The 26,286-nt window shown below is 32.2% G+C and overlaps 1 protein-coding gene across 2 annotated transcripts in view; it reads left to right on the top strand.

The window, feature by feature from the left end:
- The first annotated feature begins 3,402 nt into the window (after nt 1–3,402).
- Nucleotides 3,403–26,286, top strand: part of LOC129809283 (neurotrimin-like) — an 80,760-nt gene continuing 57,876 nt past the window's right edge. Inside the window, exon 1 of one of the 2 annotated variants that reach the window (XM_055859116.1) lies at nt 3,403–3,451. Coding sequence is in view for 1 of the 2 variants with exons in the window: in XM_055859115.1 (XP_055715090.1) it covers nt 14,838–14,910 (73 nt within the window). In the remaining variant the exon portion in view is untranslated. Of the gene's footprint in view, nt 3,452–14,562; nt 14,911–26,286 lie in introns of those variants that run through there. The other variant, XM_055859115.1, reaches the window with a different exon arrangement.

Below are 26,286 nucleotides of genomic sequence, written 5' to 3'. Positions count from 1 at the left end.
TCCCAATTCCACAAGCTAGATATTTTCTTGTAGCCAAAATACCCAAAAAGAACGGTGAATGTGAGCTGTCGAGGAAGCATTGCAGTTTTTTTCCTTCTTCTCCCATGACTTCACCTTTAAATTGAAGAACAAAAATAACACTAAAGGGATATTTTCTTATTTTCTCCTCCCACATTTTTGAAAATTAAACGATTCGGATGCGAGATGAAGATGTCATTAAATCGAATATTATGTAATACGGAAAAGGAAGAAAATTCTCATCCTCATTCTCTTCCAGCGAGTTATCGTTGGACTCGGTATCTTGGAAAAGAGCTTTTCTCCCCTTTTCGCTGGGGTTGTTGTAGATGGAATATGGATAGAGGAAAAAAGAAATAAAACCATAGAGTGAAACTTATTAGATTGCAATGAGAGACGTTGTGGAACAGATATAGACTTAATAAATTGATTACATTACTTATATATTGAGATGGATATATAGTAGAAAAGTTTTTCCAATCTTTTTACACTCCACACGATTTATTGAGCATTTCATATATGGTGAAAATAAATTGATCCTGTTGTAGAATTTTCTTCAGTGATAATTACACCTAGAATCTCATCAATGGCTCCAAATACAGTTCTTTTTTCATTCCCGAATAGCCCTTTCCCCGTTTCATTTATCACTTTGAGAAGGGGATGAATCCAAGGGGTTAGACATATTGAGAAACCCATGTCAATTTCCTGAAAAATGTTCCACGAAACATGGAAAATAACAACTGAACGTTTACAACCTCCCAGCGAGCACAGTTAGCAGAAAAAATAGCATTTTCAGCATTTTTTTTGCTGAATCGGTCTGCTGGCCAGTCAGCAGCTGTCGAACAAAAAGTGCTAAGCAAATACATGAAAATGGCACTGTTTAGCGCTCGCAGCGGATGATGGCAGAACTTAACACTGTCGGTAGATGGCACTGGAAACCATTTAGCAGATTTTCTCTTTCATTTTTTTTCTTTTTCTCTCAAAATGAACTTGGAATTTCCCCTGAAATTATTTATCAACTTGGGCGATATTATAATCACGATATTTATTACCTATATTCTTATAGGATTTATGCTGCAGTATGCTGTCTATAGAGAATGGTCAAATAGGAGTATTAAACATACTCCGGACCAAGAATTCTGCATTTTTTACTGAATTGCGTCATTATTTGCTTGAGAAAAAAAGTAATTTAATTCTGAGGAAATATATAATCAGGGGTTATAAAATTATTCATTATTTATGAAAAATATGTTTTTTCTTTTGAAAAAAGCATATTTTCCTCAATTTTTGCAATTAAGTATTGGCATTCTTCCTGAAACAGCCATCGATGTATTATGCTCACATTCGATCACAACTATTGTAAATTGATCGCGAAAATGAATTTTTCTACATATTTAAGTTATTTACGGTAAATAAAGTTGCAGAAGCATTAAAAAATCCTTTTAAAAGATGTGGCTCCCCTACTTAGTAAGTTCAATGATGATTTTAAAAATACTACAAAAAATTGTATTAGAAAAATTTCTATTAGACCAATGCTGTATTGGTCTAATAAAACATTTTTGGATTATAAATTTTCTGAAGCGCATTTTTGCGCAAAAAATTACTTTTATTATCGCGGTATAATAGCAAATTAACAAATTATTGTTTTTCTTAATACTTCACATATTCTTTTTTAAATCAAGAATTTATTCGATTTGATGATTTATTTTTTAAATTAAAATGACACGTCTTAACATTTTTTAACCCTTTTAGGACGATTGGAACACCGGTGTTCCATAAAGAAAATAATTTTTCCTGACTACCCAAAGTTATTTTTTTCTTATGCCTCTATATAGTTGTATAGTAGAAGGTTGAAGGAATCTAGAATATTTTTTGCAAGTCTCTAGCTATTTGCTATGTAGTAAATATTTAAGCTCAAAAATGGCGAATTTTTAAATTCTCAAATTCATAATTGATTTTATTTATTTTTTATACTTCTCATTTTTTTTAAAGAAAAACCCTTTTGGCAATAAAAACTACAATACTAATTTTTTTAAGTAATATTTTTCATTAAAGCGAAAAATATTATTCATTGGTATTGTCAGAAAAATTACTTAAATTTTTGGGCTATTTTTGTCCCTATTGTTCATAGAAGCACAAAATACACCGAATCGGACTCTGTTGGACTTTCCAAGGTTAGATGTAAGACTTATCATTGATTATGCTTCTCAGTTTAATTTTTATTGTTGATTTTCAGTCCGTAAAAAGTGTCTCGTTGTTAAAGACAGACTGTACCATTAAATGAAAATGATAAAGGTTCTAAATTTCATATGTTCTTAGTCTTTTAGTATTTAAATGAGTTTCCGAAGTTTTTTCAATATTTCTCGATTTTAGAATTCATGAAATGTTAAAATATCTTTAAAATTCCCAAAAATTTCTTTGATTATTAATTTTGTGAAATAAGCGGACAAGAATTCTTGGCCACGCAATTTTAATTTAGGTGTTTTATATATATTTTTTTGTAAATGGATTCATAATATTTTTTTTTTGATAAAATTGAACAATACAAAAATTAAATTGGTCGGAAAAGGTTGAAGAATACATATTATTCAAAATGTATTATAAATATTATTTTTTAAAAATTTTGCGCATTTTATTTCTTTTTTTGCTTTATTTTTTAATGACAAATGTGGTTATTGTAAGAATCATGAAATTTTAATAATGGAAAGGGTTTACATTTAGCTTCTACTCAATCCCGGCAACCTCAGCAAAGACAAAAACCAAGTTCATTAAAGTCTCTCACTCGATTGGGGAAAAAGACTAACTTTGACTAATTGCCGCTGTGATCGCTAGTGTCACTTCAAGGTTAGCAGAACTCAGCCGAAAATATATATTTTTTCAGCTGATTTGAAAAGGCTTAGCATTTGATGCTCGCTGGGCTGGGACATTAACCTGATAACTTTTTAAATTCCGTCGATCAATCTTAAAAACTTTAAAATATTGTTGTCGAATTTGCTAACTGAAATGCAATTCGAATATTTCCCACCAGATGAGCAAGCTTTCACTCGTCCACAGCGCCACTTGACGTAAAGTCAGAGTGACATGAGCCATGGTTGGCTATAGTGTGTGTGGTGCGAGAGTTGGAAAGATAAGCCTCAATTCGGGAAGTTTTCCTCGGTTTTTCCGCGAGTGTTCAACAATTCAGATAGTGGGATAGTGTCTGTACCCCAAAAGTGGCCGCGAGTGGTGAAAAACTTGAGGAAAATGTGTGTGCAAAGTGCTGAGCCGATTGCGCAACAAATGTGTTCGTGAGTGCATAGAAAGTGGAAAAATCTGCATAAAAAGGCGGAAAATCCTTGGAAAAAGGACATCGGAGGATAACTGACCGTCTTAGGAGTTATCCTGGGGAGGATCATATCCGACGCAGAAAGTGGCCAAAATCGCTGAAAAATATCAGGTAATTGGTGCCATATTTCTTGGAAATCAACAGGATTTCCGAGAATTTCAGAAATGAATGAATGTGAATGGGACAGAAATCAATCACATATGAATCTGCTTGTCATTAATATCTGTTATTTTAACGCAATTTAGGGATAATTTTCAAAGAAAATTCAGTAGATTTCACCTGAAATGATAGAAAATTATCTCACTCAGATGACATCATATCGTAGATACAAGCTCTCAAATTCCCAGAATAGAGATTTCTCGGAATTTCATGTGAATGAATTTTTGAAAAAAAATTCACAGAATTTTTAAGCTAATTTACCCTCCATGCAAACAAGAATTTTCCTGATTTAAAAGAATACTGCGATGCTGATAAAATTCCCTCGGATCTCGAATGATATTGTCCCTAATTTTCGGTTATATTCAGTAGAAATATCTGCAGAAAACCCACGACAATTATGTTTTGTGAGTGCCAGTAAACATTAAGCCTCGTTTGTAATGTGTCAGGAACTGACTTGGCTATGAACGAGCTTAGTCGTCTCTGGACTTTAGTCGTAAGTGTGTCTAGGGCATAATCTTGTTCCAAGTCCTCGGTTATTTTGATCTCACATTCTGTTCAACGCACAATAAGTTTTGTTTGTAAATATGTTTTCAAAATTGCTTATGACAGTGAGTGAGATGACTAGATCTAAATCTCACTCTCACTGAAAAGTCAATAACATGTTTACAAAACAAAATTTATTGTGCGCTGGGTATTAGAAAATTTACAATATTTGAAATCATAACTGATACTTCATCGGGTGGTCTGATACTTCATCGTTGAAACTGGAAATAGAAGGTCCGTAATACTTCTGGAAACAAGATTAGTGTGAAATATCACTGAAACCTTTGAGTTGATTTGAAACACAAGAACTTTATCGAAAGACGAAACGCATTTATTTTAAGTTTATTTTATTAAAGCTATCTACACATACAAAAAGTGTTTCATACAATAAGTTGCAAGAATGAAGGTAACGCGAGGGATAATCTCTAAGATCAACCAAAACAGCATTCCACTAACTACAACAACAGAAAGAAGTCAAGAGGTCTCGTCCAGAGTAGCTCTCATTCCATTTCGTCGCCTATCGCTAACTGGCCGGAAAGTTGTTTTTGATGTCTAAGAATATTGTCCTTGAACCGTTTGCTGACTGCTACTATCTTCTCTTGGATTTATACTATTTTAAAATCCTTGAGGTTAATCATTAGTTTCTTACCAGGGAGCATTTGCAGTGTTTGTAGCATTTTAAGCATTTTAAACGTGAAAGAGCTTTCGAAGGTTTTAGAACGCATAAGAAACTTTAAAAAAAAATTTAAAGCAATTCTATAATGAGTTGCCAATTTTGAATTAATATTGAGGTTACCATAATTAACTTAAATATGCGTCTTTTTGCCCGATAATTTTGAAGGTAATCTCATTATAACTCAAGTGGTTTGAACAGTCTTTTTTATATATGAATTTTATGTCGTAATGAAGATTTGGAATCCTACTGAGAAAATTTAGGGCTGCAAGGTTTTTCTGGAGCTCTTAACTGGTTGGTAAAAATCTGTATAACCTGTATTTGGTCTTGCTCTAATAGAGCAAAGGGCTCTGGTTACTAGACAATTTTGGCTGCTTCTGTTCAAAGACTTTCGTCCATCAACTTGGTTGTTGGATGTGTCTCTCAGAACTTTGTATCTGAATCTATGGGAATAGCTTATAAAAGTTTTTATTATTCAAGTCGAGTGCCTCGTGGTGGAAGAATTAGTCAATCCCCAAGGATTGTCCAGGAACACCGATTTAGCTTTAAAGATTAGTTCGAAATACATGTGGTGGAGGTTCCTTCTTTGTTCCCCTCATATTAGGTGATTTAGTTATAGGGAGTTTTTCTACTAAAGTCGACATTTTTTAGGTAATTAAAATGTATGGCATATACAACCTGAGAAAGAGTTTTCCACTGTTTTTACTCTTGAGTAGGGTAGTAACCAAGGCTTAGACGGCGGTGGCTGCAGAAAAATATTTTCAATTTTGATTATGAAAGTACTATGTATAGCAAACCATTTCTCCAGAAGAGCATTGATGACAATAAATCTATCTATCTTTCTAATTTTAATACATTTCCTAATACACTGAGCTCTTTGATATTCAGTTGATTGGGACCGAAAATGAGAGATAGAAATCCATGAGAGAAGGGGAATTTTTAAATTTCTCGTGTTTTGACACCTGCTCACCCGAATATTAGAAAGCCGGCTATCGCAGGCCCAAATATCGGAGAGCTCTGTGTCACTTGTCCGGAAAGTGGGCTGGCTTTATTATCTTGGCTTTCAGAAATGGATAGTAAGTTTTGGATGCATAATGGATACCTGACTGCAGGGCATCTATGTGGTATCCTAAATTAATCACAGTTCCCGCAGTTCAAATTTAAAATGCAATTAGGGTGCAGGCATCATTTATGACCACATTAAGGACATATCTGCCTATAGCTGTTGATCTTTTTGACCAATTAAAGCAAAATTTTAAGAGTAATTTCTTTCATGTAGTTTCTTTCGATATATTCAAATGAATTTCCTAGGAAAATTCCTGAAACCCCGGATAATATGTAGTTTTCCCAACCATGTAAAATTCATAACTTGTGGCCTCTTTAACGTACTTATGGCCATTCGTGGAATAACTTATGGCCACAATTTTAAATGATATAAAACAAACTTAGAATAAAATAATTTTGTTAGAAAAGAAAAGAAAAGCATTTTAAACACTTTCATATGTTTTTAATTTTTTTCTTAACAAGTTTTTCATAGTTTTTCAAACATTTTACTCATAATAGTAGCAGACTACTAACATTGATTCTGCGCACAGTGACCAGTAATCCGACCCGTCTTTCGTGAATGAATAGCCACGTTTGGTTGCATGAAGAACCTACCTCAGAATATCATCCTCTGTTTTTTTCTCTTTTGAGGACTATGAAAGCATCCGTGATCAAATGTTTCTCCCGAAGAATTTCCGGAGATTTTAATGCAGAGTTTGTGTGGGGATTGGGGTACAGTTGAAATGACTGGAATACTTATCGTGATCACTCCATACTCAATGCTTCTCAATACTTCTTGCATCCTTTGAGTTCAATAATAGGGTTTTTTTCGTATTTTGCATTACCCTAAGAGGGATATAAGAGAAAAAGTTCGGTTATTTACAACAAAATGCAGGTTTTGCCAGAAAACTCAAATTTATTGAATCAAAATAACACAACTGTCAACTCGCTAAACCAAATATCTGTGAGGGCGCCACACGTCAAATTCTGTGGCCACAAGTTAATAATCTTATCAAATAAGTCATAACTTATGGCCTTGTCTTTATTTTACATTTTTTGTTTAAAAAATCATCAAAATAAAGTGTAAAAAGAAAATATGGTTACTAAGAAAACAAGTTTTTAAAAATAGTACTAAATATTTTTGATTGAAGATATAAAATTTAGTCATTAAAAATTATGAGATCGTTAATAAATTTCTTAACGATTTGACGTATATTTGACCGTCTGCCGCATCAGTGAAATAATTCCCACAAAATAATTAAAATTCTACCGAAATATAAAAATAAATCAGTTCAAAAGTTTCATATAATAATAGCACATCAAATATTCCTAATTTTGTGGTTCTTCGAAATTAATTTGGGGGAAAAAATTGAGAATATCTACGAAGTGGCCAAAAGTATAGACTGACCATAAGTAATGCCGCCAATAGAGTTAGCGGAGTTACCATATAAGCAATTTCATTTGTATACCATGAAATGCTTTAAACTCCCTCTAGCGGAAAACCGCCAAGTAGTTTCTCGAAACTGAAGGTAGAGAAACCCTTGGTAATGAGAGTTTGGACTGACTTACCCCTTGGTTGGTTCATTGTGAGTGAGCGAGAGAGAGCCAAAGAGAATTTTCACGTAGGTATAGTGTAATTGAGTTTATAGTGAGGGTATGGAAATGATATTTTGGCCTCTAGCAAATGCGGTCTAACCCCTCGTCTTTTATTACGGCATTATTCTCTTCTTTAAACACACCTTAAATCTTGCTCTTTGACCATATATCACTCACATGGTGTCTCCCAAATGCTGGTGCGTCCGAGGAAATTTACTCACAATAAACCTCCCAAATGGGAACACCCTAAAACATCCCATTCGTCAGTTGCAAAAGAAGTTTTATTAAGGATGGTATTTGAAGAAATATCACCAGGCAGGAACACAAGTGCATTTAACTAAAAGCGACATTTACAGTATTTGAAAGATTTTTGTTCAAATGAACTAGTTCTTACAAAATATGAACATTTGAAAATTGAGACGAGGAACTAAATATAGAAGTAACAAGATACTTCACAAAAGTAACAGAATCCAATGTAAGAATTCATGCAAAGAAGATACTGAGAAAAGTACGTAATTGCAATTTCTCGGACAAGATTATGTAGAAATTCATGAAGAAGGGAATTCTTGGAAGGTTTCAAATGTACAAGCTCTTGAAGGAAATTTCCAACAAGTTGAATTTAATGGGGAATATGTATTTTTTTTTTGCAGTAATACTTCAAGAATAAAAACATTGCTTTCAAAAATAAACTGTTTTTAATACACTTTAATTGAAATTGAAAGTAACAATTCAAGGGATTGACCTAAATATTCCAAATTGGGTAAAGTTTGTGAACAGATGTCTAAATTGTTTAAATTTCCCATATCACACTTACAATTTCAACAGTGAGATGTCGTTCCTTTTTTTTTCAATTATTCTATAACATTCGGGATTCGGGACTCGGGACTGTACACAATATTATAATTGAAAAGTTAAATTTGGTCAGCAAAAATTCATAATTGATCAGAACTCAATTAGAACTTTAAAAGCAGTGAGAGTTTCATTTTTTTTTTTTGGCAAAGAGAATTAGAAAGAGTTTTTCACTTGTCCTACAATCATCTTATATATTATTTATAATAAATGAAAAACCCGTTTTTGTAAAGATGATTTTTATTAAAGTTTCGGTATACTTCTAAATAGAAAGAATTCATATAACCCTGTTTGAAATGTACGGAATTTTTGCTGTCAAAACAATTTATCCTAGATTAAAAAAATTTATTGCAAAAAAATATAATATTTGTATTTCTGCTCGCATTAATAAGCAAATATATTCTGTCATCAAATAATGAGACTTACCATATGGACATTTAATTTTTGTTTTAATTAGTACCAATTCTATGTTTATAAATAATAAAGTATTTGTAATTAACAATAAATAATTACTAATATTACTGACAAGTGGTCGACTTTAACTGTTTAATACAGGATTTAATATGATGATTATATAAGGTCATTTGTCAAAATGAATATACAATTTCAATCAGTGTGAAAAATTCAATATTATTCAGTAAAAAGTAGCTAGAGAGTGATCATTAAATCCCAATAAATCCTCTTAAATTAAACCGAAAGTGCGAATATGGTTCATAATTTCTTCATTTTCACTGACCAATAAGGGGGATTCTGTAATAATAGGGTGAAAGGAACACCTATTAACACACTACTCTGTACTATTTGGAATAAGAAATTTGAACACTTATCCTTATCGAAAAACGTATATTAATGAAAAAACGACATATTACTTATATTTTATTAGATCTATTAAATAAATTTCAACATTTTGAGTAAAGTGTGAATAGGGGTTCCATGTCGAAAAGGTGCTCATTCGACCCTATGACAATGTCATATAGCAAATTTTCGTGGCAAATTTGGCAGAAGGACAGTATTTAACCCCAGTGAACATCGAATAGATATTGCAAGGAGCTCTAAAAAAGTTTTTAGTAACCATGATATGTATTGGATTTTCGATCTTTTTTTCCAATTTTACCATATTAAAAAAATAAAAAAATTGTCGTATGACATCATCAGACACTTACAGAATTGCTCTTCAGTTGTACCAAAATACTATCCAAGCCTGCTGAAGCCTTTTATAAAATATATTTAAATAGTTGAATTGAATAAAAAAAAACAAATATCAGCTTGAAAGTTTTGACAAATCTTTTCAGTAAAAAAAAGAATTCGATCAATAAGGGGAAACCTATGGCCAAATTAAAAATTTTAAAAATTTGATTTAACTGCCAACATGAACTACTAAAACTCTCTAACTTTTAAGGAATTTTAGAAAATGTAGACTGAAATTTTGAGTTCTTTTGTGAAGATTTTCCTTAGAGGATAATATATCAATTTTTAACTAAACTATTTTCCAAAATGTATGAATAAGTGTTATTATCCAGAATAAACCGGATTTGCTTACCACAAATACGTTATCCATTTTACTATTTTTCGATAAGTTTTTCTCCCAAAATAGGGTAAAATGGTACAAGTTGGACAGGGCTTTTTGACTTGATAAATTTAGTACTTTATTTTATTTGTATATTTTTAATGCTTTAGTGTTAAAATTTGATTCCATGTAATTAAAAAAAAATTGTACTGTATTTTACAAGAAAAAATTCTTGTCCAAACTTGTACCGGCTACTTGTCCAACTTGTAACACTTTGTCCAAATTGTATCACTTTACTCTACTTTCATACAAATTAAAATTTCGAAAAAATACCAAAAGACATTCCATTAAAAAACTGCACTGATTAACTTATATTCAACCCTCTTCGGCAGCTCAGTCATAAATTCTGTTACAATTAATAAAGGAATACCTACAGTGAGACAAATTCAAATAGGGACACTACCCCAGAATTTCTTATAGCTGATTAGGACTACGTTTTCCATATAGATAATATCGCACTTCCGCGATTTTTGTGGTACATTGAGGAGTTTTAGATTTTTCCTTTATTACACAATTAGAACATTTTATGCTCTTCCAGAATCTGATTTTATTTCAAAAAGTTTATACTGAAGATTTTTCACAGCCCTATTTGTTGTTATACGCAACGTTTTCAATATATCCTTAAAAACATCAGTAAAAAGGGCCCCGTTTTAAATTCCGAATGGGTCAAAATCCTGCAAGGCAAGATCTCGAAAAACCAAGATCCTGAAATCCAAAATTCCGGAAGGGCCAAAATTCCGCAAGGGCGAAAATCCCGAAAGGGCCGATATTCCGAATTTTTAATACTGTATTTAATCCCACGACTAGACTCGTGCTTATCGGAGGCAAAGGGAAGTTTTCTGTACTTTGAAAAATTATTCCACACATCATGCTATGTATAATTTCATCCTTTTCAGGATATTGACCATTTGGGATTTTGGCCCTTTTGGGATTAGGGTATTCTGGATTTTGGCTTTCCTGAATTTCATCTTTTCGGAGTTTTGGATGGTGCCAAGTAAAAAAATACACTTGCATAATATGCGCTGCACACAAATCAGATAAAAAGATGATAAATAAGAATCAGCAATCAATTTCTCTTAATTTTCAAAAACATCTTCGAATTGTTTGATACAATTTGTCACATTTTTGAAAATTTTGAGTCAAATTCCCAGGAATTTTAAGCGTAATAGTGGCGTTTACAGAGAATAAGACTGACGAATTCCTAGAAAAATAATGTTTTGCTGAAAATATTCAAGTTTTTCCTCAAGATTCTAGAAATTCCTTTTAGTTATGTTTTATAAAGTTGAATAAAATAAAATAATTTAAAAATATTCAGATATATTATGCACATTTCTGGAGAAGGTCTGACAATTTATTTACTAAAAACAAGATGAATTTGGCGAAAAATGTACCTTTAGTGAACTTTATGCAGCTTCCTAAACTATATTTTAAAAAACGGTACATTATCGATTCATAATCGATTGAAATCAATTTAGAGTTGTCAGAAATATCAAGATCTTTCTATCAAGTCCAAATATGACACCATTCGGTTGAGAAATGCGTTCTCTAGAGCTTTGCTAAACGTTGACCTTGAAAAACCGTTATTAGGAATGATTCAACGGGATTTTCGTATAAAGATGAAATGACCACCGGGACAATCTCTAAAACATTATCCTACAATGAGAGGTGGAAGGGAAGAGAACATGTGGGGGAATGATGGGCATGTTAATGGTCCCATGGTTAAATTATGGGGGATCCTATGAAGGTCCCAAGTCTCTATCTATAACCGTTTGGGCTCTAGACATGTTAACGGCCAGACGGACAGACATACAAATGCACAGATGGGCAAACAACGTGATGTCATTTCTCAGATATCGCCTAAGATGAAAAGATATGCTAAGGCGAGTGGTGCCCGGTATATGTTTGAGGGGGGGGGGGGTGTGAGAAAAAAATGAGTAACAGATCGAAACTCATATCCGGACAAAGCATAATTTTCAGAACTGATCGATAAGTCACGAACTATACGAATTGAGAACCTATCGCAATGAGTATAAAATAAAGTAAAATTAATTGTCATGGCTACTACCTCAAAATATCCAAATGCCAAAAGTGCCACTTAAATCGTGAAAATGCTATCGATATGTAAATCAACAGAACCTGATGTTTCTTTTATTTATGAAAATCTATAATAGAAGTAATTAAAATGTTTAAATTATGCCCAGCGCATAATAACTTTTTGTTTGTAAACATGTTTTCAACATTTTTTATAAGAGTAAGCGAGATGACTAGATCTAGATTTTATGTTTACAAAACAAAACTTATTGTGCGTTGATCATTATGACTAGCGCACAATAACTTTTGTTTGTAAACATGTTTTCAAAATTTCCCATGAGAATGAACGAGACGACTAGATCTAGATCTCATTCACTTTCATTAAAATGTCAAAAACATGTTTACTAAACAAAAGTTATTGTGCGTTAGGCATTACCCTATGCCTACAAATATTTGCCACACCATTTTTGAGAAATTTTAGAAAATAATTTTTTTAAAAACTGTCCAAAAAGAACATTGCCTTTTCAGACAAAGGAAAATGATTTATACTAATCAAAAATAGAGATGGCAAAGCGTCCCAGCTTTGTAGAATACTCGAACTCACGAGATAGCGCACTCCGTGAATTAATTTTTTGGATAATTTTTTGGTGCTTACTGATCTTATTAGAGATCAAATTGATTCATAAATCACAAAAGCATTTGAAAATCAAAAATTGGTAAATAAATGATCATTTTAGAATGTTCTGGCATGAGTTACAAGCATATAGACAAACAAAAAATGTAAATACGAGTCACTAATGGACAGAAAAAAGAACATTTTAAAAAGATTGGTCACTTGCAAGTACCTAGCCGATTAAATACCGATTGCGACCGATGCAATCGGGTTGGAAATTTCAAGACTTTTTCAAAAAATCCAAATTTAACAAAATTGGGTTAAAAATAAGCCCTCCAAATTGGTTTGACTTTTGGCCTTCAAAATCCAAGATGGCGATTTGTTTAGGTCATAGGTAAGTTTCGACTAAAGAAATCGTATGAGACGTTTTCGAAAGAAACCAAAAAAACATGGATTTGGAGGGGTTGGAGGGAGTGGAGGGAAAAATGAAGAAAAGCGTCTAGAGATATCGTTTTTTATTGGGGGTCACCGAAAACCGGAATTTAATATCCCTTACTGTTTAAGCTCTAGGACGGTGACAAGTTGAAAAAAAAATCGATTATATAACTGCTCTCTTTTTGAGTTCGAGCAGTAAAATATCTCAGGGTTTCTGGAAATTGATGAAAAAAATCGTTTGTTTTTCAATATTTGCCCCACGTCTCCTTAAATACTGATAATTTTATGATGAGCTTTTATACTGTTTAATCTTCCATTCAAAAGAGATAATCTTTTATTAACATTAACTATTTTGCATTGTGACGTTAATTTTTCAATTCTCAGAATTGAGAGAAGTGTTTGCTAAAAGATTCCTGTAATACGAATAGACCCTACATATTTAAATATGTATGGAGAAAAAGCTCCAAAAGCTCATTAAAATTTATTCGAGACACAGAATTTTCCTTGTTCTAAAACTGGGTTTCTGTGCAAATCGTTTGAAGCTTTGATAGAGTTTTTCCTGTTCTAAACTTTTTGTATCTCTCCCTCTCCTTGGCTCAGAAGGGGATGCTCACAGAGCTTTTCATTTCCCGCTTTTACATATCTCTTAATTTAAGATGTTCTCAAATTGCTTTGTTGGGGAATTTTTGGCGGAAAATTGACCTAAAGGACTTAGTAAATTTTACCACGTTCTAAACGTTCATATTTAGGAATTGATTTTTGTATCTCATCCATTGGTATATTTTGCATTAATTCAAGCTGGAAAATCCGCTCCCCAGCTCTAGTAGAAAAAGTTCGCAAACATTCTTTGAGATAAATGGCAAGTTTTCCTTAGCAATTTTCAATAAGATGGATTTAATAATCAATTGTAGAGAAAATTCTCACTAATTACCGGTTTTTAATTGCCAATTGTTGATGGAGAGGGAGGATGAAAGTGTACTCTTTGCTTCTTCCAGCAATTGTAGGGCCAAGTGGAAAGTTTTTTGGTAATGGAAAATCCTGGGTGGAATGAGACAATAAAAAGAGTTTCTTGGAATGCTGACATTGCTATCTTCCGTTCCGTTGGTCCCTCTAATTAGCTCATGATTGTTTGAATCATTTGAATTTGTATTTGCTATTTGTTCGTTTCTTGCTTGTATTCTCATGAGCTTTTTCGGCTTTTCTTCACGGACTGAAAAGTATTTGGGTAACATTCCTAAAATAAAAGACTGATTTGCTAAGAAGATTTCAGTGCCATGGAGAAAGTGCCTCAGGATATTATTTACGGTGTAAATTGAATTATGAAATCATAATCGATTTCATGGGGAAGGAGTGAGAGATGAAAAGGAATCATATTGTTAGCAAATTAATTGGTAATTTCCATTTTAAATCATTCAATCATTTGCCTCAAGAATGGGTTTGGGGGTGATGAAGACAAAGACATTCTTGTAAGAAACCCCATGAATAATTGATACTTTTGAAGGGATTTTGCTGTGCAATTCTTTTTTTTCTCAGTCTCTGCAATTTTGCCCACATTTCAGAAGTGGGAATATGGCCAATTATGTTATTAAGGGGTGGAATTAGAAATGATCTCTCTAGTGAGAGAGTTACTTTTCTTGTTTTTTTTTTCATCATAGCCTGAGGAAAAAGGAAAAACTGTGTGAATTGAAATGTTTTATCGGTTAAAACACGAAAGTGGCGCATGCGATTTTGGCCAAAGCACCACGCGAGGGGTTCACCGTGACTGTTTATTAATTTTGAGATTCAGTTAGTGAATGAACTTTCGTTGGGAAATACTCAAAAATTGAAAGGGGTAGTTCAGGTGACTTTTTTTTTCTTGCCCGCTGGCATCATCAGCTTTCAAGTGTACGGAGTTTAATGATAGTTTGCAAATTAATGTGTAGTTTGTGGACATACTCCAAGCACATCTGAATAACATCTGACAGAAATTATCCGGTTGAAATATCAAATGATGAATTTTCTGTTAATTCCTCTTCTGTTGGTGGCTTTTGAAGATGTTGTTGCAACTCCAGATATCAATGGCAAGTTAGCTTTAAATACTCTTTGCAATGTCAATTAATTTATTTTAAAAGACAATTATATTTATATCTCACGTTGAGATGGCACCAAAGACGAATTGATTCTTGACGAGACTGAATAAGTGAAATCTTTTAAGTAACTTCATCGTATTGATATCCTCAAATGAAGTGCTTTTCTATCTCTTTTGATTATTTTATCAATTCAAGTTATTGAAATTTTAAATTGACGATAATGGATTTTTTTTTAAAAATTCGATTAACAAGTGACATTGTGATTGTAATCATAAACTTTACCATGCGGTTTTAGATTAACTCAGTAGGGGAAGACTTTCAGGCTTCGCGAACACTCTGGCCTTGAACACTTCAAATTTTTCTCATATTCCTTTAAAGAACCTGTCCTGATTTTTCAAAAAATGTATCCAGGAACTTAAAGGAATATGAAGAATATTTGGTGGTTATATGAAGAATATTTGAGGAATATTTGGTGCCCTATTTCGGCCACCTTCATTCTCATAGTTTCTTGCTCTTCGGGAATTTTTCCAATATCTTTTTCACGTCATCTTGTTTGTCGAATCTACATTTTTTGTTATTCTTTTGCATTGTATAATCTCTAGAGTAGGGTAAGTGTGCCAAATTTCGGCATAGTTGCATGTAAGCACCGAAGTCCTAAGTTTTAAATGCAATATTTTTAATTCATATTGATATTTTTTGTTACTTCCTTTTCGGGAGGGTTGTGTGGAACCTTCAAGACTAGTTTATCATTTTTGTTTTCTTTAAATCACTTCCTAAAATATTGAAATATTAATAAAAATATGGACATTGCTTTGGGTAGTATTTCGGCCACTTTGTGTGAAATTTCGGCCACCTTTCTTCTGACCACATTTTGTGACGCAACGGATAGAAAATTTCAAAACGTCAAACGGAACAAGTTTAATATTTAATTTAATACGTTTATATGACCCACAAGCCCAGAGATCTTCCGTGTAATTTGCCCTAAACACCTGAAGAGTAGCATCTCAAATTTACGCGCAGATTCCCGTAGCAATTTGCACTTCCTGAACTCTTCCAATGACTTTTTCACATCATCTTTTTCATAGAAGCGATGGTTTTTTCTCTGGACATTGTAGAATTCAGAAATTGAAAAGAAAACATAAAATTAATAAGAAATTTAGGAAAGCAAAAGGTGTGGCCGAAATAGGCAACACTACCTCACCGTAGAGACGCTCACAAAGTATATACTTTTTTACGCGAAATACAGGATCCAGCTGGGAAATTTTATCCGAAATTTTAAGATTGATTCACTATTAACATAAACAGAATCAATCTTTAATGAAAACTAGTCAATTTTCATGAAAAAAACACCGAAGGAAAACCTTTTGCACTTCACCACAAATCACAACACTGCTAGAAACACAATCGATCTGTCACATTTTTTGTAAGACTCTTTCCACACTGAGTTTTTACAACGCAATTTAAATTCAAATTATACCTAAAATTTAACGATCTTTGTGTTAATACATCCTAAAATGAATAAATATTTGAAAGCAAAATGAATTCATTAACTATTCGAAGATAACATACATAATTTTAATTAATTTATTTGCATGGCCGAAATTACACTCAAAGTGGCCGAAATTAGAAGCTGGCCGAAATTTGGCACACTTACCCTATGTAAAACCTAAAAATTCATGGAAATTCGAGGAACAAAAAAATGTGGCCGAAATTGTAAGCTGGCCGAAATTTGGCACAATTACCCTATTAGATTTTATTATCAATTATTTATAATTATAGTAAGGTGAGGTAACTGGATCGTTTTCCGTAGAAACTTAAACGCTACTTAACTTAAACTTAAACGCTTGTTTTTGGACTGATGAAATTGAATTGAATTAAATTTATTTCATCTCATTCTTGATCTTTCCCACCCCCCATGCGGGTTTTTTTTTATTTTTTACTTCTTTTTTACTTCTTCTAAAACCATAGAATTATTCACTCTTTCATTCAGAAACATAATATAAAAATATATCAAAAATATTAAAGAAAATTTATAAAATAATGATAATACTGAAATAAGTCAGTATGCACTAACTGAGTCGCCTTTTCGCAAATTCACTTTTAATTAAACCTTTGGATTTAAAATACTTTTTTCACAAGGATAAAACAATAAATGTTCTCAATCAACCGGCTGTCATTAGCGAAAATATCACTGGTAGAAAATTTTTAGTGAAGAACCCAACTGACACAAGATTGAAATGAGTCGATCTCATTCACTAATTTAATGGATAAAAATATTATTTTTGCTTTTTCTCGAACTTTTGAATAGTTATGTTATGTCACTGTAGTGACTATATTACGCACACGAAAATAAAAATATTATTCATTAATAGAAATATTTTTTTTAAAATAGAAATATTACTTTATTTAAGTGGATTAGTCATAAACGATCCAGATAGCGAAGCGCCCGGATTAGCGCACTTGACTATATGTGTAATTCTCTTAGGAAAAATAAAAGAAATTCACATTATTCGAAGGCACGAACACACTAAGGGAGAGTACTTTTCCCTAGTCATGTACTAGTCATCCTGCTTTGAGGCCATCGCCGTCTTAGCGTTGATTTCAACCTCCAAAACAAAACGGTTATCGTATGCTAAATCGGCCAATTTTGTTACAATATGAAATATGATTTTTTTGGACAAAGGAAACACGGATTTTGACCTGGACATATCCTCCTTTATTACTGCACAAACAAGTGTTTGTGTAGTAATAAAGGAGGATAAGTCCTGGACAAAATCCGTGTTTCCTTTGTCCAAAGTTCAACTCTTGACCGATTCTTAAGCAGTATGTTTTTTTCTGCATTATTATTAAATATAACACGATATTTTATTAAAACGTGATTATATATATATATTTTTTTTAAATGTAATATCCCGTTTAGGGAAAGAGTTTCAGGCTTCGCACATTCTCTGGCTTCGTATAGTGGTTCTGTAGAAATTCTGTTGAAAATCTGTAGGCTTCCTCTTAAAATTGGATTCAACCGATTTGACCGAATCTGTTCCATTTATCCTAATCATTTTCATGCTAGAGCAAATTAAAAGGGATTAAAAGATTTGATTAGCAATCTACCATCACTGTTTTTAAACGAAATTCTTCCTCTAAGAGCTTCCTCATTGTGGCTCAATTACAAAATAAAGAAAAGAAAATAAACTTAAAAAAATAGAAGGCAAGAATATAAGGTAAAGGCCCTGAAGTCGGTCGGTTCCTCACCTCTGTCAGTGGGATTATTTATTCAATTTAGTTAGAATTACCATAATATTGTCTAACTAATTTAACATTATAAGGCCTATTGTATTAAACATAATGCAATTTAGTGAATATTTAATTAAAATTGACTATAAAACGTTAAGAAATTGATTTAATAATTCCACTGGCCGAGTTGAGGAACTGGCCATACAGGGCCTTTACCTTAATGAGTTTGATGCACAAAGTTTCAAAGCTTAGGCACTTCTATCACCGTCCCCTTCTCTCTCTGTTTGAAAAGAATAGAATGATTAAAAAAAAAAACAGAAAACAATTTTTTAATTCATAAAAATTTCATCATTTAAGTTAAAAAATATATCGAGAAATTCAAATGAAAAAGAACAACAAATTGATTTTTAGTTTGTAAATAATGTGCAAAAAACAAAGTCAAAATTGAATGTAATTAATTCGCAAGAGAAACAAAAAAACATAACAGAAAGCAGCAAAATTAACGAATTTGTTGTTTTCCTAATTTTTGGCCCCTCCTCCTTTCGAAAAGATGAATTTGTTATCGGGAGATTTTCACAGAGAAGGAGTTTCTTTGAACATTTGGAAGGAGTAACAACAGAGTAAAGTGGAAATGTCAAAAAGAAACTATTTCAATGATGCTGAAGCTCTTTTTATACGGGAACATTAAGAAGTAAAACCCTATAAGCGAACCTTAACAGGGTTCACCTATAGGAAGAAAAATCCATGGAATTTCCATAGTCAAAACCATTAATAGTCCTTAAAGAGTTTTTCGAGAGGATTTGATTGAATTTTCTAATATCCTTGAGGTCTGTAGACTCGTAGACAGTATTTTCACCTTAAAGCTATAATTCTTTTGAAAAACACAAGAGAAGAACAAAGTGAGGGTTTTGCCGGAATTTTCCATGATGAAGCTGAAAAAAAATCGAGAAAGGGAAGGCTGGACCATAGTTAGAATAGAATTTAACATAGGGCAGGACTGATTACGGGTAGGACGATAGTAAAAATATTACTTAATCTGTTTGGTTCAATCAATTTTCATCGCACTTAAGTTTCGAAGTTTCTAAAGTTTTTAAAAAGAAAATAATTTTTCTTAATTTTAAAATTTTGTAAATAAATTTTTAAAATATAACGCCAATTTTGTTTATATAAATTTAGTATATTCAGGACCCTAAATAAAAGGCTCCATTTTATTATTTTTCACATAATCACAATCGCAAGACACAATATTTTTATACAATTAAATGCATTTAATTTCAAGTGTTACAATTGTTTGCCATTGGTTGCCTCATTATTAAATAATTATTATTGACTAATTTATAAAAATGTTTCTCTCATACCCTCGCTCATAAAGGTTTCTATTTTATTATCCATCCAACTTTCAGTAAAAGTTTTGATTCTCTTATAAGGAATTCTATATTCAGTATTCAATGAATATAATTTTTTTCTATTTACTAAAAATTCTGTGATTATTTTTCAGGGAAAATTATTTTTGAATATTAATTTAGCAAAGGAAATCATAAATTTCGTTTAATTTATAAACCGACCAAAATCTATTTTTATCCAACACTGCTAATTTATTGAAGCTTTGAAGTATTGATCATTTCCAAAAATTATAAATATAGTTCAGAGCACAGCCTCAAATAAACTCAGCCTGATCCTTGAGAATAAATTGAGTTAGGAAAATTTGGCAGGGAAAAATATATTACCCAAACTATTTTTACACTGAGAGTGCTGGATCATAGATTAAAGGCTTTTTGAATAATTTTCTTAACCTGGCTTTTTTTTACTGGATTCAGGCTTGAGGTTTAGCTGCAAGGCTCAACTCTAATGAATTCGAAATAGGCAGGTTGTTTGAAGAAATTCCTAATTTAGGAAGGTTTAATAAAAGCAATTAGGTCTTTAAAATGGTAAAATGCTGTGTTACTGCTTGCAATTTAGAAATTGAGAACCTTCGTGAATAAGGTCAAATCTCCAGTCTCAAGAACGTTTCACCGCCAAATTTTACGGATTTAATGTTTCTCGCGAGAATCATCCTGTGGCTATTTGTGCTTTAAAATGGTCTTTATACTACAGGTTTAGTCCAGTTCCTAAAGGTCTCAAAGTCGTAAATGGCAACTAATTTTATTTATATTTCAAAATCTAGTATGTCATTTGTCCTCAATGTCCTCAATAAATAAAATCCTAAGCAAAATTTTCTAAAATGTCTTGATTGATGAGAAATTATAACAGTTAAGCCATATGGCTAAGCCTTAGGTCTGAAGCCCATATAAGCCTATATTCCAGAGAACTCATAGGTTTAGGTGAGATTCTTAACAATCTATAAATTAGTTCAGTTGCTTTCTGCTAAAAAGCAATTAAATTACTATGTAACTTTAAAAATAACTGTGAAATCTTTGTGGAATTTTTCTGGTGAAAAGAATCTTAAAATGAATAATGTGTTTCAAAGGGAATAAAGCTTAAAAGATTCTGTAAAATGGTATTGAGCTTTATTTCCAGTATATGCTCGTTAATTTACTATCTTGTATAGAGTATAAAAATTTTGAATATTTATTTAAACTTTCAGATAATTTGAACATAAAAATCGTGAGATAAAACTTTGATTTGCTTCATTCACAGCTAAAGTTTAAAATCTTCGAAAATCGGTTTTAAAAGCCCAGCAAATACATTTAAATTTTATTTCTTGTTTCATCTGCGAAGTTCTCAAGGTGCTTCTTGATAGAATTTCGAAGTGTTTCGAGTATCAAAATGTGTCTTATGTTTACCTTGCTGTAGTAAATATTAAACCTTGTGCGAAGATTTATTTTTAAAATTCGAATGTGGGTTTGAATTCTTGGAACATTAACGTCTATTTGTGCAAATAGAGTGCCATTTCGAATTGCATAAAACATGAAGAAATTTCCCCGTAACCTCTACGGCCAACAATTTAAGTTTAAATAACCTCAATAATTACAAGATCAAAAGTAGTCTACATTTTTTATTGTTTAAATTGATAGATAAACCGACGACTCAGAATATAAGTCGAACAACTCGATTTTTTACAAAATTCGTTTTATTCTCTTTTTGGATACTTCTTTATACCCTTTACCTTCCCTGTGAAAATAATTATCTTCCCTTGAAAAATAATTATTTTCAAAGTTATGGAGATTTTACATCTCAAAAATCCTATACTCTGCATGTAAAATCTCAGCTTCGAATCACTCTCCTGTAAAATTTGCCTACTGCGAGTTATTTGTTTCTTATTCTGAGTGATCGAAACTATCTAAAACTACACCACAAAAAATCAGAAGCAATTTCGAAATATTTCCGAAGCTACAAAGACGAAAGCAAAGAACACTGAGCAGATTTGCAAGTGTTAAGGCGAACAGTCAAAAGTTTTAAACGTGTTTTCTCGACTTCACATTTTGATACTTCCTTCGAATTGGCGGGAAAAATTAAAGGAATAAACCGAATAAAATTAATAAAGGCTTATTCTGTCAGTAATTAAATTCTCTTCTAGTTGAACCTATATGGTATACTTGAAAAAATGTTTTTAATATCTTTCACGGCGTATTAAAGTCAATTTACTCTCATAATATGCAATGCACTTTATGAAAAACCTTTAAGAAAAGTTCGTAAGCTAAAGTATCCTTGAGTCAACCGCCTCTCGATTCGTTCCTTAAGTCTACCAGTAAGTTGGGTTTCAATTTAATTTCAGGTTTTAAAGTGAATTAGCGAAAAGTCGACCCAGTTAGTGCATACTGACTTATTTCAGTATTATCATTATTTTATAAATTTTCTTTAATATTTTTGATATTTTTTTAATATTATTTTTTTCTGAATGAAACAGTGATAAATTCTATGGATATAGAAGAAGTAAAAAAAGAATTTCATCAGTCTAAAAACCAGCGTTTAAGTAGCACTCTTCGGAAAACGATCCAGTTACCCCACCTTACTATAACTGTTTTTTTTATAGTTTTTCGCAAAAACTATCCTTAAGTGGTCGACATAGGGTACTTTACCTTATTTTACATAATACACTTATGAAAATTGAAAACATTTTAGATTTTTTCTTCTCAAGAATTACGAGCTGTAGATTTCCCGCCAATGCAATGGGATGCTGGGACGAGACGCTATAGTAAACGTTTCATTAGTTCGCCGATTAGTATTATTTTTTTTTAGAAAAAACTAATTTGAGCACTTGAAAAATGTATAAAAATATATCGAAAATTTCATGAAGCCTAAGATTTTCCTTCTCCTTCAAAAAGAATCGCTAAAAACTTCTAGGATTTGGCTATGTAACTCAGGCTGCCCCCTTAAATCAAATGAAGAAACGATAGCAAGACCTTTGAATAATACATTTTCGCCATGTTATAGAAATGTATAGGAGAATCATTGGGCCTAGTGCATTAAAATCATAAGAGGACCACTTAAAAGAATAAAAATTAATTTTCTTTCTTGTCCGCTAAGTGAACTTTTCAGGCGACCTGTAAATGAGGGTTCTTTATTTTATAAGTACCATTTTTTTTTTAAATTATTTCACGTGGAATATCAATTTTTTTGCATCTTATACTAGTAAAGTTGGAGAATTTGTTTGAGTAAGAAAACTGATTTATTCCGTCCCCTGTGTAGGGTCTATGCTTAATGACAACATATCAATTAACTCATAAAGACATCAAATGATATTGGAAAATATTGAAAATCAAATATCTTGAAAGCTTTCTAATGCAAATGGTATTAATCCGAAGTGAAGAAGAGTGAATAGTATGTGTTGAGTTTTGACTTTTGGTATTCAAGTGTTGGGGTGGGTTTTGCGCTGAAATTCCGAGAAATTTACACTGCATCAAATAGCATGTGTATAGTGTTCATAGAGCAATTGAATTTCTATAAATACCACTTTTCCAGTATTAAACCACCCCTTCTCATGCTATTCTCAATAATATGGGGTGCATCACTGAAACATATATACCATTTCAATTTACCACTAAAGATATATAGATACAAAAGTAGAAACAAATCACATACTTCTTTACCAGCAATAAAATCTACCTTTGATAGCTCTTGAGGGTTTTTTTTTATGACTGGCACAAACATATCATATAGCAAATTATTAAAAAGAGAGAAAAAGCAGGGAAAATAGTGAGGAAAATAGCCATGGTTAGGAGTAATTTCTGGAATGAGCAAAAAAATATCCATTTTTAAATGTCATGAACTTTCTTTCTGAAATGTTACAACCATTCATTTTAATGTATCACATCAGGAGTCAGCCAAAAATTTACTGCATTTTCTTGTCCTTCAAGATTTTCTTCAATAAAAAAAATTTCCTATTCACTTGTATAACTTACATAGGAAAATGACCCTTTGCATTAATTTATATAGCATAAAAGAGTGCGTAGATGGTAATTGAAATACGGGTTTGTTTATTGAGGCAATCTTGTTAGTAATTAGCGCGTATTGGAAACTCTCCCAGACCAAATGCCTCTAGACTTTGTTCAATTAATCTACTTTTCACTTGACCATTCACAATAACATAGCCCTAAAAAAATTGTTATACTCTTTGATGATTTTGTCCAAATACCTCTGAATGTCCTCGTTAGAAGTGATTTCTAATTGACTGTAGAAAGAAAAGTCTCAGGTTTTTTTCCCTCAAATTTTGTGAATGAGGTGGTACATATTGCAATATGTACTTTTTATAATCCCAACCACATAAAGATTCCCAATGCATTTTTCTTACAGTGAAACCTTCGTTTTCGAATTAAAAAAAATCGCATCACTTTTACACTTTCATTGTACATTGAGGTAAAAGGGCAATTTTAAAATTTATTGCATTTCCCATAAATGTTCTTTTAATACTAACCTTGGACTTGTCTTGGAATATAATTATTTTTAACTCAATTCTAGGATATCAATCACAAGTTATCATGAGAAAATTATTTGAGCTCATTTAAATGAGGCCGTTTTTAATCGAAATCGTAGCATTGTAGGGAGAACTGGGGAAGTTTATTAAAGATGAGATAATTGTAAACTCTGATTCATTAATGTAAGTAGAAAGAACTACTCCTTATTTAGGGTCTATCAATTAGATCTTAACGATAAGGCCTAAAATAATGTCTATAACCGAGTGTTAATGAAAGCCTTAGCGCTGAGCACCCCTTAACCTGTGTCAGAAGAGTGTTTTTTTAAATTCCAATTTTGTACGAATAACCCGGTTTATGTTATGAAATTTGAATAATTCCAGGAATAAAACGCTTTTAAAAACTAATTATTGGACAAGTGAAAGGCACCTAATGTCATTTTTCCAAACTTTCATCAACAAGTCTATTATCAGGTTGTTATTATTTTTTTAATTTAAGATATCTATTAATAAATGCTTCTCAGTACAAGTTTACAATATTTCGAAATAAAAGAGAAAAACAGTCACACTTTTATTTTAGCCAAGATACTTTTAGGGGAATTAGGGCAGAATCACATTGACAGTAAAATGCTCACCGTCACCGTCAAAGCCCTCACCGTATTTCGTTGATTTACGCATTTTCATTGTAATTTTTACGTAAGTTCTCAATTACCGTGTTACATTATCTCATACTCGGTGGCATTAGGTGAAAATAATATAAGAAATAAAACGAAAATACGATAAACGGTGAGCAAAAAAACTGTACGAAAAACTGTAGCAAAAAAATCCTACAGTTTTTTGTTTTGCTTACCGTTTATCGCATTTTCGCTTTATTTATTCAATTTTCTTATACTATTTTCACCTAGTGCCACTGAGTATGAGACAAGGTAATATCGTAATGGAAAATTTGCGTAAGAATTGCAATAAAAATGCGTAAATCAACGAAATACGGTGAGGGCTTTGACGGTGACGGTGAGCATTTTACTGTCAATGTAATTCTGCCCTTAATCCTCTGGCACAGAAATTTTATTTTAAGGACCAACCACCAAGGGAATTATGGAATTTTCCAATACTCATCGATATAGGGTAATGTGTGGTATTTCGAGACACTTTTTAGCACTTTCAAGTTTCAAACAGCTTAACGACTTCTCAAATTATTTTTTCTTTGTTGATACAATTTTTTATATTCCTTATGCTATCCAGAATAAGATTCTTATCGAAAAATGTTGAAAAATGCATCATTTTTTATACAAAAGAGCAAAAAATGTAAAGAAGTAAGAGTGGTACATTTCGGGACAGTTGGGTATTTCGGGACAGACAAAAGTCGCTATTATGCAAATAAATTTCACGGAGCCTGATTATATACCTTTAAGTAGAAGGTCTAAACTTGACTCTTTTATAAAAATTGTGTTTAAATTTCACTTGTAAAGTGGCTTTAATCAAAAAACTCAGCACTGTTTGTGTTGACATCCGCAAAATTGACCATACTGAAGGTTTTGTAAAAAGTGGAATGTGACACTGACAATTCACGTGTATTTCACGCTTTAAATTAAATAAAATTTCAGAAGTTTTATGTTTATCTGATACGTAAAGAGCTTAAAATTTCATATAGAACTTAAAAATAATTAGAAAACAAAGATTTATAGGATTAGAAGGTCAAGGAGATGAACTCCCTCCGGATGCGTCAGGGGCTGCAATCCTTTCAAGACAGGAAAACACAAAATTCTTTGCCAAAGCTTTCGACGCTTCAACGCGTCTTCCTCAGTGGTCAAATCTGTGATTTGTCTCTGAAATTTTGTCCGCACTGTCTGTCTACTACTACAAATGAGGATTTACAGGGAAAATCGGGAATTCGTCACGGGTACTCCATCTGGGACATTGATCTGAGGCCAACTCCTCAGTTGGCCTCAGATGCGGACAAAATTTCAGAGACAAATCACAGATTTGACCACTGAGGAAGACGCGTTGAAGCGTCGAAAGCTTTGGCAAATAATTTTGTGTTTTCCTGTCCTGAAAGGATTGCACCCCCTGACGCATCCGAAGGGAGTTCATCTCCTTGACCTTCTTATACGAATTGCCGTCAGTAATCTACCGAAAATTTATAGGATTTTTGATGTGTCCCAAAATACCCATATTATGTCCAGAATTACCACACGTTACCCTATAACACAGTGAATCGAATTTGAGGAAATCCGTCCTAATGTGGATTAGCGATTAAAAAGGGAGGTACTAGTCTGTCAGTTTAA

The sequence above is a fragment of the Phlebotomus papatasi genome, unplaced genomic scaffold, assembly GCF_024763615.1.
Source record: "Phlebotomus papatasi isolate M1 unplaced genomic scaffold, Ppap_2.1 HiC_scaffold_56, whole genome shotgun sequence".
Taxonomy (NCBI): Eukaryota; Metazoa; Arthropoda; class Insecta; order Diptera; family Psychodidae; genus Phlebotomus; species Phlebotomus papatasi.
Note: the sequence above shows the minus strand (reverse complement) of the source record. Positions and strands in the feature narration are given on the sequence as shown.